At 43.9% G+C, this 20,468-nt stretch overlaps 1 protein-coding gene across 2 annotated transcripts in view; it reads right to left on the minus strand.

Annotated features, from left to right (window-relative positions):
• LOC135373720 (AP-3 complex subunit delta-1-like) overlaps positions 1-17,431 on the minus strand; it is a 79,265-nt gene extending 61,834 nt beyond the window's left edge. Inside the window, exons 1-6 of one of the 2 annotated variants that reach the window (XM_064606798.1) lie at positions 17,213-17,431; positions 13,494-13,589; positions 11,518-11,598; positions 9,318-9,398; positions 8,680-8,787; positions 2,813-2,942 (exon numbers count right to left, since the gene is read on the minus strand). In XM_064606798.1, coding sequence (XP_064462868.1) covers positions 2,813-2,942; positions 8,680-8,787; positions 9,318-9,398; positions 11,518-11,598; positions 13,494-13,589; positions 17,213-17,308 — 592 coding nt within the window. In that variant the 5' untranslated portion in view covers positions 17,309-17,431. The remainder of the gene's footprint in view (positions 1-2,812; positions 2,943-8,679; positions 8,788-9,317; positions 9,399-11,517; positions 11,599-13,493; positions 13,590-17,212) is intronic. The other variant, XM_064606799.1, reaches the window with a different exon arrangement.
• Positions 17,432-20,468: the final 3,037 nt, after the last annotated feature.

Consider the following 20,468-nt stretch of genomic DNA (forward strand, 5'->3'; position numbering starts at 1 on the left):
AAAAAAGCATATTTGTACTTTACACTCTAGTTTCAAACCCACTCTACCCAGTGGTGGAACTGCCACGAAGCGCTCTGGCTTAGCCATTTGAAGAAGAAATATAGAGTTTTGGCGCAGCTTCGCAATCCATCGTCAAAGGGCCTCGGGCGTGTATGGTTATTCACTTACTATACCTACTTACTATTATTTTACATTCAATCTAGAGGGGTGAGATCGGGGAGCCAGGAGGCTAACCTAGCGTAGCCGCATCTGAGGAGTAAGTCCAGAGGGGACATGAACTGTCCACATTCACAATGTGTTTCGTTGTCAAAAGAGCCTTAGCGATCCTCCAAGGTAGCGAGTTACAGTGGCCGTCAACAATAGGTAAAGCCCTCCTTTTTCTGCTGCGGCAAATCCTGAATTCTGAAGCAGGGAACTATGAATTCTGCATTTTTCCGCAGTAAAAGGCAAATTGCCCTAGTTCAGACAGAAAATATTCTCTGTGAGCTCGTAGTGTCGAGGAAAACAGTTACAACTTCAAAAACTTTTGTGACTTAGCATAACAAGGTACATTGTACTTCCTTCTGAGAGGGAGTGACGTTTGTCACTGACTATTAAATTGTACTTGCTAAGTGACCTCTCTGCATGTACAGAGTTTACCGTCACACAGAGGTACTTGACAGCTACGGACACCAAAGCAGGAGTCAGCGTTTGCATTCCACTCCAGAATCCCAGAGAGTTGAGGGTTAGAGAGAGGAGTTAGAGGGTCATTCCAGCACACAGATGGGGCCATATCACGGCCTGGTGGCCTTATCCGGTTGGCACATCTACACTGTAACGGATGCCAACCCGGTGCAAGCAAAGTCCGTTCATCTCGCGCATAAACTGAGTTAAGCGCGGTTTCTGCAAAATTCTGCGCAAAACCTCATATTCCGCAGCAGACCCACAATTCCGCAAATTTTTGCAGAATCACGGAATCTCAGAAAAAGAAGGGCCTTAACAATAGGCAGATACCATATCTCCTGAGATACACAAAGCTACCCTTAGGAATTGAAAAATCCTAAATCCTGGTCTTAAAAAAAGAGAGATCACCTCATGCCTCTCAGCATGGATAGCAACAAACATAGAAGAAATGCATAGAATGCAAGCGACTTGGTGTATACTTGATGTATGTAACATGTCCCTGAGCTTAGGGAAAACGAAAAAGATAACACAGAATGAATAGAGCCTGAAGTTTTAGGGTTTTACCCGATTCTTCCCCGAAGTAGCACCCCGAATTGTAGGTTCACCCTTTAAGGTGAAACCCGATTTTTACCCGGAAAATTCCCCTCACTGGGATGTCTGTAGGAATGCATTACAGTCAAACTCCTTTATAGCGAACACCTTTTTAACGAAAATACCACTAGAGCAAATTTTTTTTGCGGTCCCGCTGGAGCCTATAGGTCCAATAATAGACATCCTTTTTAACGAAAATACCTTTACTGCGAATTTTTTTTGCTGTCCCCTGAGTTTCGTTGTAAAGGAGTTTGACTGTAACTTGCTTTTTTGGCAGCAAATGCAGTTACATCACCATTTGTACCAAACCACTACAATTAGTTTGAGTAACTGAGCCCGATTTCTCCCCGAATTTAGCATACGGGGAGTTTTTTCACCCGAATTCACATGAATTTAGTGCACACGTTTATTTACCCGATTTTTACCCCCTGAATTTAGAAAAAAATATTTCCCGAAAACTTCAGGCTCTAAGAATGAACAGCACTATCATTGAAGCGTCACTGGAGTGTCGTGAAGTGGCAGTGCACATGTGTGCTGCGAGCCTTGGGACTCCTTGGCTAGGGCTAGGCAGGGCTAGTTTAGGTTAGGCTAGGCTAGGCCGATTATCCAGCTGCTAGTAAGTCGATGTGACAGCTCCCTCTCACGTTTAAATTTTGTCAAGCATTGGTACATCTCATTCACTTCAGGTTTTGTTTTCTCATGCCACGTGCGATCTCCATGGATCACTAAGGAGTCGCCTACTCCGTGCTTTGGCACAACTTTGGCACAACTTTGGCGCAAATGCAGCAAAAACACCCTCTACGACGCAGTTTGGACAGCACTTCCGTTCTGGCTCTACCGTATGTATACCTTATTATTCTTCCTAGTGGAATACTTTATTGCTAAAACTGGCCAATAAAATGACAAACATTAAGGAAATTGACACATTTAGGATTTAATGCAGCAGAAACCACTGCTTGAGCAACACGTGCGTTCTTGTCATATTCGCTGTCACGACTATGCTCAAAGCTTTGTACCTTTCCTTCTTGTCTGCGAAGTATTTTTTAAAAACAGCAACTATGTAAGAAATAGCATCTTGACTCGAGCCTTTTGAGAAACAACAAAGAAGCAACTGAAGAAACTGATTTTGGCACATTGTTTGCTACTGTAGCGCTACTGTACCATCAACTTTTACCCCCAGCAGAAAATGTCCGCCCTCTCAGTCCCTTCCTGCACAGTAAGCTTTGACTCCACATAAATAGAGAGCGGTACAACATTTTTTTCTAGGCGAGCTTCGGGAAATGCTTTCCATGAGCATAATAATTTTCAGGAACTGAGCTGCCAGGGGTGGAGTAGTAACACCGATCAACTCACTGAAAACTGCGGCATACATCGGTACCCGAAATGCACAGAACCTGCATGACAGTACTGACACAAACAAACTAAAACTTACTATGCTCACATTGGAACATAAATCTGTCATACTTGACAATTTCAAACCATAGTATAATATGTCCCTAAAAATTCCACTGTAGCTGCCATAGGTTGCAGCATAATGTAGCATGAGATATATGCACACCTGGGTCAGGGTCTTCCAACTTTTCCTTGAGCCTCGGAAATGCCGGTCGCAGGGCATCAGGGAACCGCAGGAAAATCTTGTACATGAGCAGCACTGCCTTCTTTCTCAAATAGGGCTTTGTGGAACTCAACTGAAAAAGGCAGACTGAAGTTATACATAGTTGCAAAAATGTGCTTACAAGACATACAGTGCAGTGCTCCAAATATTTGTTTTTCTAAAGTAAAGAAGCAAACAGTAAAGCACCATTGTTCAGTTCTTGGCATCAGATACAAGGTAAATATCAAAATCTTAATTTTTGAATGCCAAAGGAATGACTACAGCTACAGACATATACTAATCACACAGCCATAATTAGAGCCCCTAGCTTTCCGTGATTCCGCAAGATCTCACGGAATTAATAAATTTTCGCTGAACACTTTTTTTTTTTCTTTTTTGCAGAATAAATTGTGCAGAAGTGGCATTTTGCACTTCTTTTCTTCGGAGATACGTGGGTTTGGAGGCCAATTTTCTTTGTGAACTGAAACAATAACAAAGAAAAATGCAGAACCAACTGGGACACGCCCAGTCAAATATGCCAGCGTTTCCGTTGCGCAAGGTTGCAAAACTTGGGGATACCAAATATCACATGACAGCAAGCCAAAAGGAACCAACCCCTGGAAGCTGCTTTCTAGAATGGGGTCAGGCGCACTAGATGCCGTACAAGTATCAAATTTTAATTATAATTTATTTAAGTATTTATTGTTTCATCACAACATGTCAGCTACAGCTTTGCCGCATTGATTCGGCTATTTGAAAGTACATCTCTGCCAATAACGCATTCTAGATTACACCTCATTTTTGTAGAGCTGAAGTACGCTAGCTCCAAAGTTTATCCGAACTAGCTCCGAATTTCAAGGTGCATGCCGTGCTTACAGAACATATGACAGAACAAACATGAGCTCCACATGGTGGTGGAACTGCTTGCTGTAGCCGGCCCACATGGTGTTGTTGGATTGTCGGATGAGCCAGCCAATGATGAGGATACCTGCTGGTTCTTCTCCTTACAACGAGCAACTGCAGCATCACCTTGGTCCGGTGATGCATATGCCAATCCCAATGACGACGACAAGATCTGTGACACAGTTAGATGCAGAGGCTGAACGAGGTCGAACGGGGGTATCCCAAATCACACTGTTAACAATCCACGGATGTCTAAAATCCAGACATTCGAGATCCCAAATCGTTACAGTGTGATGCCAGCACAGTGTGACCCAGAACAAGCGTGATAAAATGTTGTCTCCAAACTCTGACTAACCCAGGCAAAGTCCAAGTTACCGAACCGTTAAGTTACCGTATTACCGCGTATTATCCGGCATGCCGGATTTTCCGAGGTCGACCAACTTTCGCGATCTGCCTGCCTGGTCTATCCCGGCATGCCGGATTAAACGAGGTCGCCGGCACGTGGTACAGCATGACTGAGACAAGTAATTCTTACAAAACCTTTATTGTACAACGACATGCTATCACAAACAGAAGGCTATATGCAATAGTACAACAAACTTATAAGGCATTTATGTCCTCGTCATCAGAAGAATCGCAACTTTCCGCGTCAGTGAGTCCAGACCCGTTTTCTTCGTCGTGGATCGGGCTGGGCTCCATCGTGCCCGTCGTCAGAACATCAGCTAAACGTCCATGTAGACTACTGGAGCCTGCTTCTGCCACAAGTCCACACTTGATAAAAGATTGACGAATCAGCTCCTCGGGAACTTGACTCCATGCCTCTTTGACCCATTGTGCAATGGTGGCATATGAAGCGGAGCGGCGTTTTCCCGACTTCGTGTGCTCCACTTCTCCATTCCTCAACCATTCCGTCCACAGGCTCCTCATCGCTGTCTTGAAGTTGCGATTCCAAGCTACGTCGGCAGGCTGAAGAAGTGGTGTGAGTCCACCAGGAATAATCGAGAGGCAGGTGGCGTAATGCTGCTTGAAGCTTGATTTTGTTGTAGTCTTCAGATGCGCTGGCGCACTGTCCATCACCAGCACTGATTTGGGTTTGAAGAAGGCACCCGGTCGTGCAGCCCAGACCTTTTGCTTGTAGGTGTTCAGAGTGTTCGGAGTCGGACCTTCATCCATGGTGGCAGGCTCAGTAATGCCAGAGCAAGACCCAAGCGGCCGTAAGCAGGTCAAGATTGTCCAGTGAAGATAATATTAGCACAATGAATGGGCTTTCATCCTCCGGAGGGAACGGTAGAGCAAGAACCAGCGTTCGTTCCGTGACGTCATCCTTCCCTGGACTTTCCCCGCGTGTGTCATTGAACTGTTGTGAAGGACCTCGGTTGACTCCTGGAAGACTACGTCCCCGATTCTCGCATTTGCCGGCATGCCGGGAAATACGGGGTTTCCCGGCATGCAGGTCAACCTCGCTTTAATCCGGCATGCCGGATAATACGCGGTAATACGGTAACCAACGTTGCCTAGTTTTGCGTTGATCAAGCATGACAGCCATACGAAGCCTGACCGTTCAACTGACATCGAAAACATGCAAGGCTGACACATTACTCAGTGATACCCTATTTTGAAACACGTTCATTCTCAGGCCTTGCAGACACAGGCTTTCAAATTACAACTTGGGATTTTGCTATCGCAAATTTTCAACGCTGGGATCTCGTGGCATAGCCGTCGCGTATGCTTTCACTCACAGCAACTCGCGGAATCCTGGTTGAGAACCACTGTTTTATGCAGGTGGCAGGTCTTTTTTCTTTGTCACACTTGTGCAAAGTCTCTTGATAATCGACGCAGGTCGATGATAAAATGAAAACAAGAGGAGCAATGATGCAGCGATATGGCCAATACAGCAAAGAAACTACAGACTCCGGAATCCATGGTCACAAACAAAGAATCCAAAGAAGATGTGACAATGGAATTTCTTGAAGCCCTGACTTCCACTAATATTCCGGTTGAAAAGGTGGGTAACATGAGTCTGCTGCAGATGCACGTCACAAACAGCGGCTCAATTCCTTGTTCTGATGACCCTCGTCAGCATTCGAGCTATTGCACCTAGATATTCCATTTTACGTGAAAAGTACAAATAAATTAAATACTTTGTGTATGCCTCGTTCAGTTGCACTGACGCAGAAAGGCCAGGATGTCTATCAAATTGCGGACTTCAAATTCCCCGACTTTTCCAGGTTTTTACTGACTATTTCAAGTGAATTCCCTGACCAAAACAAAGGGGAACTTGGTGCCTGCTACTACATTTTGATACAGGTCCCTCATAAGGCAGATCATTTATTGAGTATTAGTGAGGCAGCCCAACTTTCCTGTTTCTGAGCTTGTCGCACTGGCGAACTGCTACTCGCGGCAATGTTGCTGCGGCGTTGTCAAGTTTCTCTTGTGGAGTGAAAACAGTGGACATTTTAACTTTTAAAGATTCACGCTCCCTCTGCAGCTAAGCCAGAATGATGTAAGCCCGGCACATGAACGGGAGCACAGTACAGGTGACTGTCTCCAAGGTTGTCTGCTTGGCGTTCGCACCGCGATATACTGTGAAAGGACCTCGACAAATAGGCTGAATTTTGCTTACCAGCGCGAGTGCCACCATGTTCTTGGAATACGATGTTACGCTCCTGGCTGCACAAACACGTAACCGAAACAACCGAAACAATACTGCACGAGCCGAACTCAGACTTCACTGCAAAATGCAGACGACATCGCTCGCGCCTGGCGGTCTGATGCCAAGGTATCTCTTCCGCTCCCTGATTGGCCCTTTCCAAGTGACGTTTCCAGAGAGGGAATTCCGGAATGCTCTCAACATCAGTTGTCTGCTCTTGCCATGCATTACATCAAATTGCGCAGAAACAACTTCATTAATTCGCGTCGGATTTTCTACGTCATTGTCGATGAACGAGGAGTAAAATGGCACTGCAGTTTCGGAATCAGTCATGATGGATGCGATAGTCTCTTTAGAGGGCAATAAACAGGTATATGAGGTGCACTTTTTTTTAATGCATTGTGATACGTTGCCAACGGTGAACGTTTTCAAAAAGTTTTGTCGCAAAAAAGTAACTACCATATTTACTCGCATAATTTGCGCACTTTTTTTACCGAAAAATGATGTGAAGGTTGGGGGTGCGCAAATTATGCGAGGCATTAACAAGACGACTTGAAAAATGTGCAAAATCTGTTAAAAGATGTTACATTTCTGTTAAAAGATGGTCCTTTAGGTGAATAATGCAATACAATCTCGGCGATACGAATCTCACGAGGTAGCAGAAAACATTCATATCATCCGAAATTCGTATAAAAAGAATTACACCAAAATAAAAATTTAGGCAAGAAAACAGACAGTGACTGTTCATTTTCCATAACTGTCAGTGAAAGAAGTCGGTCGTAGCGATTTTCTCTCTTCGTTTTTGGCCAATGCTGCCGAAATTTGAGGGATGATTCAAAAAGGCCCAGCACGTGCTTTCCACGCTTTTTCTAAAGCGAGCTTCTCCTAAAGCACGCATGCGTTAGGTGAAGCCAGCTTGCAGAATGCCGACGCGTATGTTGCCAGAAGTTTTCCTGATATGTTCCCTCCCTGTGTTCTGGTCGTTCTTTCCTAAGCCAGTGCGACCTCACACAGCTTCGCGGTTTATTGTTGTGAGGGTGTAAAAGGTCAAAACAGAGATAAGACACCTACTCTGTAATCCCTTTGATCTTATCTCCTCCACCAAGGGAGAGTCATTGCTTGCATTCCGCAACATGATATAGGGAATTCCTGGTGAGGATCTCCCTCCCTTTTCGAAAGAAGGAGCAGCATGTGCCCCGTGACGCTCGTGTGTCACGGGGGAACGACCTCTGTCGCGCACGAAGGTACGAGTGCGCAAATTACGCGAGTTTTTATTTTCACAACTTTTTAGTGAAAAAGTGGGGGTGCGCAAATTATGCGATGGCGCAAATTACGCGAGTAAATACGCTAATGGCTCCAAACCGACTGAATATTCACTGCACTCTTTCGCCCTCATGCCCAGCCCTGCGATGTCCTTTCGACAATAGCGACACGTCATTTACACGTCGCGCATCATCAGCCATTTAGAATGTGGAATGCTTATACATTAATTTTGTTGTAATATCGAGAAGCGAGGTCAATGCTAAACATATTCCCACTTGTCAAATCCAAGATAGCCAGTTCAAACCATACCAAAACCACTCAATATTCTATTTCACATGCGCACTATGTTTTCAGTGGTGTATTGCACCGCGAGGTCACCGCGATGTTCCCACAACCGGTTCCTGCGCGAACGGCAGCTTGTGTCAGTGGGGTCAGTCATTGGCTAGGAGCGCGAAATCTCCCCCACCCCCAGCGCCTAGAATTTGGTGTTGCTATACGCTGGAATGTGGTGACGTGATCTGGTTCCAAGGATAACGAGAGACTCACGCGGATTATGCTTTTTGAATGTCAACGTTTTATGACACAGACACTCGCTAGAAGTAAAAGAATTTTATATTTGAATATCGTGAGCTACGTTCTTTCAATTAAACATGATGATTGGAAAATGTTCGTCAACCTGTTTTGTGCCCCTTTAAGCAGCTTTAGCGCACACCAGCGCACATCAGAAACGCTGTCAAATCAAGCTATGTGGCAATATCATTTGTATGGTTGTGTGTTAAAAACGTAATGTGGTGAACTGTTGTAACGGTGCGATATAAGTGAAATGCAGAACTTTCTTGCGATAGGCACCGTGATTTGCTGTGCAATGTACACGAAATTCGTTTTAATGCAAATTAGTGTGTGCAAACGCACTGTACTGTGTAGAATGACACCCAGATACACATCATACTTGGCAGCTTTTTGCCTGATTCCCACTGCCACTTAACTGTGGTGAAATGAAGGTGTAGGTACTCACAAGAGTCATAACATCATTTGCCAAGTCACGGGACAAATCTGGCGTCACAAAACAGGCAAGACCACTCATCGCTGTAGCCGAGTCATACATATTCTGACTGTTCAGATCCTGAAATATAAAATTTGATGTGACAGTGCCAACATACAAATAGCAACACTAACATGCCATGACATGCCAACACCAACACAATATAACAATAACACGTATCACTTGAGAGTAAAGCCACTGTCTACAGCAGTGAATTTGTAGCAATCATTTTATTCCCAGCAGTGGTTCCCCGTATGATAATACAGTAGAACCTCATTAAACCGTACCCGTTTAAGCCGTAGCTCTGGTTTAACAGTAGTTGAAACGGATCCCAGAGCAAATTAGATTTTTTTCCATATTTCCTTACAAATTTCTACTCCCAAAAACTTTGAGGGAGAAGGTGTACATACCCCACAAAACACTAATAGTCAGGTCTGACAGTATTATATGTGCGGAAATTTATGCTGCCTCCAAAGCTTAAAGGAAAGTTCATCCATCAGTCTTAATTTTATATTTGTTAGAGCATTGGCCTTGAAACGAAGAAAAGAAACACAAGCGAGGCCAGCTCTGCCTTGGGCCACCGAGTGCACCACTGGCAAAACGGCACTTACTTTCCTAATCATGTTGGTCGTCAACATTAACACTTCTGTACCCTCGTGGAAACTTTGAGACGCCGCCAGGTAACCAGTTCTCTGCAAAAATGACAATATGGTTGAATCGTGCTATACTACATCCAATACCACGTACTAGTTACAAGCTCATAATATCTTATATAATAGGTCCCCCATCAATTCAATCTTTCCACTATCAACATATCGGTGGATGAGGAAATTTGCTATGAAACAATTTTCTTGCACCTGAATACAAACCTCATAAACAGAGAAACCACGATTCAAAGCCTTTAACGTACTCTTTATTCGTGGTGTTACTGCCTCGAATGTTACGCACAGTACACAAGTGCAGAACTTTTCACGTTATCTGAGGGACAGGGCTTAAACTGACTGAAATATTTCTATCGCATGGTAAACACTGTGTCCAGGTTCCAAGACAGTTACGAAGCAATTATTCTAAGACCATTCCTCATGACCATCAGACATTCAAATATATTCTTTTTTCCTAGGGCCATAAATGACTTGAATGGCGTTGGTCAGGAAACTGTAAATGCTCCAACTTTCAATGATTTTATTGCTGCTCTCAAACAGCCTACCTAATGTAATCTTATTACTGTACGTACCGTTCTATGATAATTGTATTGTACTGTCATCTCTTGTTGTAATTTTTATTCCTGGTCTTATTATTCTAAGTACATTTCACATACAGGGTGGTCCACCAACTATGATAGAAATTCATAGTAAAAACGTAGGTCCCGGAGAGACATGCGGTCAAGGGATTTTTTTCTGCCAATAACTTTTGCCAGGTATTGATAACATTTTTATTTCATTTCAATTGACAGAAAGTTAATTTCTTGAATTGAACTCCTAAATTTCCCAAGGCAACCTAACATTTTCTTTGTGGAAAGGGGTTCCCCGTGGTCATTTTACTCAGTATAGCACATAATCCCACTCGTAACGCAATGGCAATTGCCAAAATAAATTCGCCGAAAATCCATGGACATGAGCCCTTGGCTCAGCCTCTTTTTGACGGCTCGTAGTTTGAGGGCAAAGCTGCGAAGAAAGGAGGTTACACTGGCACGCCACACGTGGGGGGAAAGGGATATAAGCCTTACCCACGGAACAAACACGCGCGGTGAGTGCGGGAATCAGAGCTATCTTATCAAAAATGAGGTCAATGTAAATGTGTATCTTGTCAAAAATGTGGCGTGTCAATGTAACCTCCTTTCTTCGCAGCTTTGCACTCAAACTACGAGCAGCCAAACAAGAGGCGGAGCCAAGGGCTCATTTCCACGGATTTTCTGCAAATTTATTTCGGCAATTGCCATTGCATTATGAGTGGGATTATGTGCTATATTGAGTCAAATGACCACGGAGAACCCATTTCCGCAAAGAAAACATTAGGTTGCCTTGGCAAATTTTGGAGCTCAATTCAAGAAATTAACTTTCCGTCAGTTGAAATGGAATAGAATGTTCACAATATGTGGCAAAAGATATTGGCAGAAAAAAATCCCTTGACCGCATGTCTTTCCGGGGCCTACGTTTTTTACTATGAATTTCTATCATCGTTGGTGGACCACCCTTATACTGCAATGCACCTGCCACCTCGTGTTGTGTTTTTTTTTTGTTTTATTCCCGTAAACAGTCGTATCTTCATTATGCCATCCCTGTACAGCCCACTGAGATCAACAAGTATGTAGTATAAATATATAATCCAAAATTATTGTGCGCACTTCCTCACTCCATGCAAATGAAAGTTTATTGCACTTTTACAACAAACATTCCTACACATCAGCCATAATAATTTGTGGCTGAAGGATCTTTTACGTGCACTGGAAGCTCAGCATATGACACACCGTATCGCCCCTCGCGGAAGATGGTGTGTCTGAAAAACTTGTACAGCGTTGGACAAAAGTTTACGGAACATGCTCCGGCATATTCCTCCCTCAGAGTGACACACTAGCAGCTAATGGCAACGTACGAACTTGCAAACACATGACTAGGGTTACCTAGACCTGTGTTTTAAGTCCGTACCGTCCCATTTTCTGCAAGCGTGTCACACTGAGGAAGGAATGCACCGGAGCATGTTCCGTAACCTTTTGTCCAGCACTGTACAGTCCTCGGCTGGGATCGAAACCCTCAACCTTAGGATCACCAGGCGAACACGTTACCAACTGGTCCACCGAGACCGGTCGCTTACCTTATAGGTGAACTTGCTTGAGCTCATGACCTCAATGATGTTGAAAGCTGCCCAGCTGATATCGTAGCCCAGCATTTGAAGCTGCAAAGCAACACAGGAATGCTAGAGCAGAGCATAAAAGGTGTGTAACACAAGCATAGAGTAGAAACTCAGAATGTTACACCATAGACAGCACTCTGTGTCAAAAAATGTGTGTGTGTAAAATTTGTAAGTGTTTGCAACAATATGTCTCCAAGTGGTGCATATGTTAAAGATTTGTAATAGCTTTCAGTCACATATTATAAATGGGGTTTCTCATGTTCTGCGATTATACTTGCCGAGATTTTACAAGGTGGGACGAAGACAGGTGAAAAGGGTAAGTCTTCCCTTTTCACCTTATGATGTCATAATCTGTCTTATGATGACATTATGTGGATCTTATGCTGTTATAATTCCAAGTTGCAAACTTGTATTATTGTAAACTAATTCAAACTTGTATTATTGTACTTTGGTTTTGTGTCTATTTTTGCAACAATTTGAGATGTCATACAAAGTATAATTGCTAAATCGAGAAATCATAATTATAACACGTGTGAACTATGCACTTCTCTTTGTCAACTTTGAAATCATCGTGTTGTAGCCTTGCTGTTATAAAAAGCAAAAAGTCAACAAATAAAAGGCAGGATCTGATACAGCACACTTTCTATAATGTACACATGCAGTGTTCTAAGCCCCTTTTTGTAAGTATTTTGCAGTTCACATTTTGGACAGGAATCGGTTCTTCCGCCTTCAGTTTCATGGTTGTCCATTTCCCTCTTTAGGAACACAAGCACATCCAGGGCAGGCATGCTTAGTCCCCAGATTTAGCCATAGTTAGAGGGTCAGATTGCAAGTTGTCTAATCTTTATCACTTGGGTGACATTGGATATGGGCCTCTCAAGCTGCTAGATCTTAGTAAACACACACACACACACACACACACAAGGACAACATGCCAATACAGAAGTTATGTGGACATCAAGCATATACAGTTTTTCAAATTCTGAAGAAAGAATGAAGAACAAATACTTAAAGCAGAAATCTGCACCAAACGAATGATCTCAAAGAATGCACTTAAGCATTTCTTCATGACACTCAAAGTCACAAAATGGTTAAGGAAGGAATGTTCTATCACAGCAAGTATGCCGAAGTTCCATCATTGTACACAATTTTGCACTACTTTGTATGGATGGCAATGAAGTATCTTAATGCTTGCCATAATTCTCTAAAATATGCCTGTTCACCCAGTGGTAGATCCAGGGGAGGGGGCCGAAATATCAGTTTATATATAGGGTTACCCTCCCCCCAAAAAAGTGAGGGTCTAGATCTGCCCCGAGTTCAACCTTATACAGCCTACACTAGTGCTGCATTCTAACTTTCAGACTGATCATCCATCCCAACAGAGCACAAGGTGATTCTAAATGCAGTCCAAATTCATGCAGTACGAAAAAGAAAAATGACTTGTGAGTATTGGAAACGCAAGAGAGGTAGAAATATTGAAAACATGGCAGCCGTCGAAACAGACAGACAGCAGCACATATCCTGATTGCTAGTGCATTACACCGCACAGGCACGACTTCACAATGAATTGCCAAAGGGCGTCTTATGGATAGACAGCACATGCACTCACCCTCATCACATTGTCTGCTATATTTTTTTCTCATACACACATGAACACATACACACAATGAAGCATCAGCTACATAGCAAATAATAATAAGGTAGAAGAGAGGTACGTACTATAATTCTGTGAAAATGCATAATCTTTGATGCAATAAATACACAAAAATGTGCAACAGAGATTCAGAATCAGTAGCGACTTCAGAAAGCACTGCTATGCCAGTACGCAGTTACATACGCATGTGCAAAGTGGCCTCGGAATGCCCAGTTATGGCTAATGCGCATATGTACCCTGTGCATGCATGATGAGGTGATGAAGTTACAAAGCAACCACTTACATAGGCAAGCTTGGCCACTGCATTGGCCTTGACAGCCATATTTTCTTGACGTAGCTCTTCTTTGATTTCGTCGATGCATTGTGAGATGTACTTGGCCTGCGCAACACAAAACCGCAAGTGATGTACTATGATATTTTTTAGCTCTGTAAGAACACACACTTCTGTTTTGATTAGCAGTGAACCACAAAAGACACTGCAAAGGTGCCTCAGCACCCGCAGCTAGAGAACTGCACCATCCGCGGATGGAAGCGGATATCCGCAAGATACTTGCGGATTCAGATGAAAATTTAGCACTTTCTATGGTGTGCAGATCGGATGCGGATAGCTCGAGGTCGGATGCGGATACACCGTGTACTGTAATTTTTCCACCAGCAATTTATTTGTATTGCGCGCCGACAGCGAGCGCATGCTCGGGTTCACCTTTGACCATGGACGACCAAGACAGGAGAGGAGGCATTCTGGCGTCTGGGAACCACGCGAGCACCTGCGACGTAGCGCGCCACACGTTCCAGAAGTCTCTCCATATCGCGTTTGTTGAAAGGTTTACCTCTGCTTGTCATCGTGAGTCCTTCCGTGACAGCATGGAGGCATCCGAAACTATACCAACATGCTTCCGGCGGTCTTTACGCGTCCTTCGAAGCGTGCGGATTTTGCGGACCAGATGCGGATGTTGCGTTTTGCTCAGCGGATAGGATATAAACGGTTCTGTATGCTGCGGATGCAGATCGGATGCGGTAACGTGTGCGCGGATGCGGGTCGGATGTCAAAAATCTCATCCGCGCAGGGCTCTACCTGCAGCTACAGCCTTTTGCACGAACAATAGATTACAATTCTACACCGTATTGAAAGAAAACTTGCAATAAACAAAGAAGAAGGAAAAAACAACAGAAAGTCAGCCGCTGAGAACGAAAGACCTGGATGGGTAAAGCGGGAAAGGAAGTCTTAGCAGTGAAGAGCGCAAAAAGTGCTGCATGCAGTGCTTTTGTGCGCATAAGCTGTTTTTCTCTTGCTCTTATTATTCTCTTGCGTAAACCGTGCATCAACCAAACCATCGTACTAATCTAAACAGATGACATGCAAATGCTTTGTCACAGCTGACAAATGAAGTAAAGACAAAATTTCGAAAGATATGTCGTCAAGTTGTAGATTTTCCTCTTTTTTCCTTTTTTGGTGGTAGTCAACCAGGTAATTAAAATATCCACGAAGGAAACTGACAGAATGGCGTAAATGCACGAAGGAAAACATTGTCTGACGTGTCCAGACTTTTGCCCGTTACTCGAAAAAAGTAATTGATTACCGTTACCTTTACTTCTACGCAAAAAGTAATTGATTACCTTTACCAATTACTCGGCTCCAAATGTAATTGAGTAACGAGTAGAAAAGTAACGCGTTACTCCCCCGGTCGTTACTTTGCATTCACGCAAATTATACCTGTCTTTGTGTGCCTCAGAAAAGAAAGAAACAAAAAAGAGGTTCAACAGCGTAAGAGCTGAAATAACACAAACAACAAAAACGTGTAGGACAAGTACATCTGTATGTCTACTGTATTTATCGCCCGCAAAGACGTTGACCCGATTGTGGAAGAGCATTGCGTGGAGCTTCTCCATGACTCACTAAACCTCCAAAGCTTCAGGTACCACCACACTGGTGTAGGAAGGGATTAGAGAGAGCGACCTGAAATTCCAGAACGTCAACACAATGACCTCTGCTTGCTATAGTAGAACGGCCCAACAAAGGCTGACCGCATGAGGGGCTTGACTTGGGGCAGAGCATCTGAAAGATAGGTTAATCTCTGCCGGAAAAGTAATCAATTAATGAGTATTCGATTACTCAGAAAAGTAACTGATTACTCAAAAAATTACTTTGACAGTAAAGTAACTGATTACTCAAAAAATTACTCGAAAAAGTATTGATTACAAGTAATGCAATTACTAGTAACACGTTAGGCACAAGTCTGGACGTGTCAGATGCCAGTTCTTGTAGGTTTACTCGGCTACCTTTGAATGGCATATGTAGTTGGAAACGGGGTGCAACATCAACCCAAGTTACCCAGCAACTGTGAATTTATAGCTACAACATCACATAATATACTCAATGACTTCAAATATAGATATAAACAGAATATGCATTTAGCTTGTAACGTCGCAGTACATTAAATTGTCTCAATGCCGCGTTCATCATGGTTGCTAAAACATGCTGACACGGCAAAGCTTGTTTCCGGGACGACTCTGCTAATAGCAGGATTTCTTTGGCAAAGAAACAAGGTGCAACGAGCAAAGACGCTCCCCTTCCTTCACACACGTACCAGAACAACAGCCTACTTGTCAAGCTATGTATGATGGCAGAATGACAGTTGTGAGAAACAGAAAATCAGTAGCCTTTGATGGTGGAGGTAATACAATAAATTCATGGTTAGTGATACTCCTTAGGAGTGTCCGAAGGCAGTTGGTACAGCACGCTACGAACAGCGATAATCATTTATATATGAGATTCATCAAAATATCTTAAATATATAATGCCATGAAGCACTAGCAAACCATGTTCCTCAGGTTCGAAGTTATGTTTTTAAATGTTTTCATTCACGCGGGAGCTCCCTAGTATTACGATACCATGGTACCATTGAGTCGACACGCACATTATTTATCAGAATGGCGAAACTGAGCAACCTGTTTCGTTTGCAAGGTAGTCAACTTCTTATGGAGAGCATTGTATGCATGTAAGTGTTGCTTGCAAAAAGCTCTGCCTCAATACCATAGACAGCTCTGCTGCACCCGAGATTCTGAGTTTCTCCTTCAAATGCAGTTTTCCGAACTTTGAACTGTGTCCTGCACTTTGTTGCACTATGGAAGACGGGGCAGCAGACCAACTACTGTCAGTGGGAGGGATAAGAATGCTTGATCAGACGTAAGAAAAGGCTGTTGCTGGGTTTGGTATGAGTGTTTTATTGCAAATGACCCTAGTATATTCAGGTGACTGCAAAAACATGTTCAATTTTTTATAGCATTTTACAATACTAAGAAATGGCAGTTCTTGGTTGCCTGGAACAAGAAATACTCTTGATCGTTTGTTCCCTAGAACTTCAGTTATATTCACACTTTGTGTAAGAGGTGGTACGAAATCCTTCATATCACGCGCTCAAATATGTGCATCGCAATGCACTACGCTGTGATGCGACAGATGTCAACAGAGAGAGGTGTTAAATGTGTTCGGCTCCACCTCCCATCGCGACTCAGCATAACTACATCTCGTAGCAGTTCATCTAATCTGTGGGCACCGAGCCCTAGAACATTTTCGAAGTGGTCCACTTCGAATAGAGGGTATCGCACCACAACAAACTGTGCCATATGATATATGACATCTTATATTGCGCTACAATTTGCCACGACACCATGCAGCACCAAAATGCACACTATACAGTTTGACGACCTCATTGCACCAATGTGTGAAATTAAATTATATACGACGACAACGTACGATACTCTTTCAACGCACAATACGGAAATCGACGCATGCCTACAGTGTCATTGGTTTCGTGTGGCCTGGGGGCAATACCGGAGTATATGTCATGATGTGAATGACTTTACAACGCGGAACTCGCAATGTCAGCACGCAGTGGGTAAATGTACTGCAGTTTCGTCAGAGAAATCTGACACTTCGGTATACTGGTATTAAGCCTCCATGACCGAGGGGGAGGATTGGAGTCCCGGTCTATGACTTACTTCATTTGCCTTGTTACTCCTGATCCCACGTACAAGGTCCTTCAGGTTTTTGTCGAAGATGTGTTCCAAGTTTCCTTTCACCTTTCGAAGAGCCATACTTGTAAAAACTTATTCACGGCACGCAAATGAATATCACCAACACAGAAAAAGACGCCATAAGACAACTATCACACCGTCCTGCGTGGATTAATCAAGCTCTCGCGTCATTGGACAACACAACTGCTCGCATCGCCCTCTTCTGTGAAGAATAACCCGTTGGTGATCGTCTGCTAGTGTGCTAGCTACATACCACACAGATGATGAATTCACGCGATAGGATTAACGCATAAGCAACATGTCACTACATGTAATGACAATATCACAATACTGTGAGGTTGTTGTTGCTGACGCAAGATGGGAAAAAATCAGCGTTCATGTCAACGAAACAAAACCGAAACTAAGTGGTGGAAGAATTGCGGGAAACGAGACCACTATGCGGTAAAAATGTATTTGATTATTCTTTGATCGTTTGCCGTTGCACAAAACAATTCTCCTGTCCGAACCCGAGAATTGGCACATGCATATCATAAAATGCCTGTATCAAAGCTAACGTCCTTGGACCTCTTGGACAATAAAGCAATGATAAGATAGAACAAACACCAAGGAAAGGAAACACCGTGCCCTATTCATGCTGTCCCTTAGAATACCAGAAGAATGAAATAGATTCTATAATTTATTTGCAGAGCCGACACAAAGAAGTTGATTGTCTAGTTAGTGAGTCTGCTTTCTATGGTTAACTGACACCTCAACTAGGCTTTCGTAAGTGAGGCGAGCTTTCCCGCCAGCTAGGCTTTATTTCTGCCATTTTATCAGTTGGCTAGTAAGCACAGAAATCGGAAACTGTAACAACGTCTGATAGCTGATCGACATCATCGACCATTTCCATGAGAATGCACGACGCGTGCGCGGCTTTCGTTCCGGCTGAAAATAGCCAAAAACGAGGCTAACGCTACTATGTACCATCTTCCCGTTCCTGGAATCTCTCCGTCAATGAGTAAGGCTACGCTTCCCGCTTTTTTTTTTTTTCTTTTTTTGGCGCAGCGGTAACTATGACCGAGCGATTGGTCTGGCATGGGATGACACGGCGGGCTCCAGGGTCATGTTGCATACATCAAACAAACACTCAAACTTCATACAGAGAGAAGCAGCGAAACGGGGTACTCAATCACTATAAGGTGGGTACTCAAACAGTGAACACACGCAGTACGCTGGAACGAAAGACACGAAACCCAGACGAAAACGTAACCGCAGCGCCTCCGCTTCACGTGCATTTGCTTCAAGTCAGTAGAGCAGAGTAGAGCCAGTAGCAGACGGCATTCAAGAGGGCGCCACATCTCACGCAAATGGGCGTCCTGGCCGCGTAGCATCAGATGGGCCGCTATTCGCCGCATGCTAGCTGTGTTTTAAAGGTGCTGTGAAAGGCTCCCAAAACAAAATCTCTTTCCGGTGGAAAAGCCGACCCCGTGCGTCTTTCGTCCGTCCGGTCATATCTTCACATAAGAAACGCCGGTATAGCGCATTTGTCGCATGTTCAAACTCCACGCGCTTGAAGCCAACGCTGGTGATGATGATTGGTGTTTTAATGGCGCATTAGCAACTTGGACCATATAATGCGCCAAGACAGTGTTATAGTGAGTACCTAGTAGTGAAAAAGACAGATTAAAATTGAAACATTACGAATGTTCAGATTGAGTGAGACAGTAAACAACAGATGCATAAGAACTTCTAAAATTACAAGGCAGTTGTATGACCAATATCCACAAAAAAAAGCCTAGAATCTTACTAAAAAGTAAAAAGGGTTCATCAACCAACAATTGTGCGCAGGAGTAGGTGGTACTTGCAAAACTCCTGAAAGTGACCACGACGATGGGGTTCATGTGAAGGACATGCGATGAGAAGCAGCACAGTGAGTTTCTTGCATGAACACGTCGGGGGGGGACTCCTCCCTGTGCAATAAGTGCCCCTGTGCAATGTAAGTGCGCCCGATCCTTAGGCGTACAAGCAAGACCTCATGTGGCAGTAGTATGACGGGGACCGCTATAAGAACTTCCTTTTTCTAATCCAACAGTAGCCAATTCTAATCCGACACAAGCCAGTTCTAAGCCCTCTGACGGGTAGCCCCACTTTGATTGACAGGCCCCCTTTTTAGCTCTGCCCCCTCACGCTGATTGGTTCAAGCTCCGATTGATCACCCCACTCTGATTGACAGGCCTCCTCTTTGGCTCCGTCCACTCCACGCTCAAAACCGCACCTTTATGCTAAGAAGCTGGCTTGGCTCCACCCCTTCACACTCATTGGTCCATGCCAAGCCTACTGATCGCTGATTGGTTGACCATAGCTCTGCCCCTTCATGCTGATTGGTCCACGCCAAGCCTACTGATCGCTGATTGGCTGGTCGTAGCTCCACCCCTTTTTTACTAGCTCCGCCCACTTCATGCTGATTGGTCCATTCGAAGATACCGATCACTCTCAACATTTTCTAGACTTATAAGCTCTCTGATTGGTCCACACTAAGTCTACTAATTGGCCCCTTACACTGATTTGTCCATTCTAAGCCTACCAATCGCTGGCCCTTTTATGCTAATTGGCTCTGCCTCTTCAAGCTGATTGGTCCACACTAAGCCTACTGAACAGTGATTGGCTAGCCTGCATTTGTCGCTGCTAAGCCGGTCTGGCATAGGCTCCACCTGCGCCGCTGGGCAGCATCTTCAGACAAGACATGGCATGACATAATTGATTTCAACCTTTATTTGGTTCAACAGGGTTCAACCTCCTCCCATTGGTCCAGCTACATCATAGAGCATGCGTTTCACTGGTTCAGCTGCATCATAGGGATCATTGTACACTCATGTATCGATCAACTCATTGGTCCATAATTCTATTATTCTATAATTCAATTCTTGACCCAACGCTCACTGGTTATTTTAGCGGGTCACTCAGCTCCCTCGGTGGACTCCAACTGCTGTTGGTTCGTCTAACTGCAAGTGGTCACTCCCACTCATTGGCTCATTTGACTGCAAGCCTCTCATTGGGAACTCACGTCTATCCAACTAATTATTGGTTCCTATTTCTAGCTGGTCACTTCCACACATCTCTAGAGCTCCCTCATAGGCTGGCAGACTCCAAATACGATAGGACGTTTTTTTTTTCTTACAAACAAACAAACAAACAAACAAACAAACAAACAAACGATAGGACCGTCTAACTGCAAGCGACT

Source organism: Ornithodoros turicata, unplaced genomic scaffold, assembly GCF_037126465.1.
Source record: "Ornithodoros turicata isolate Travis unplaced genomic scaffold, ASM3712646v1 Chromosome31, whole genome shotgun sequence".
In the NCBI taxonomy this organism is placed as follows: domain Eukaryota; kingdom Metazoa; phylum Arthropoda; class Arachnida; order Ixodida; family Argasidae; genus Ornithodoros; species Ornithodoros turicata.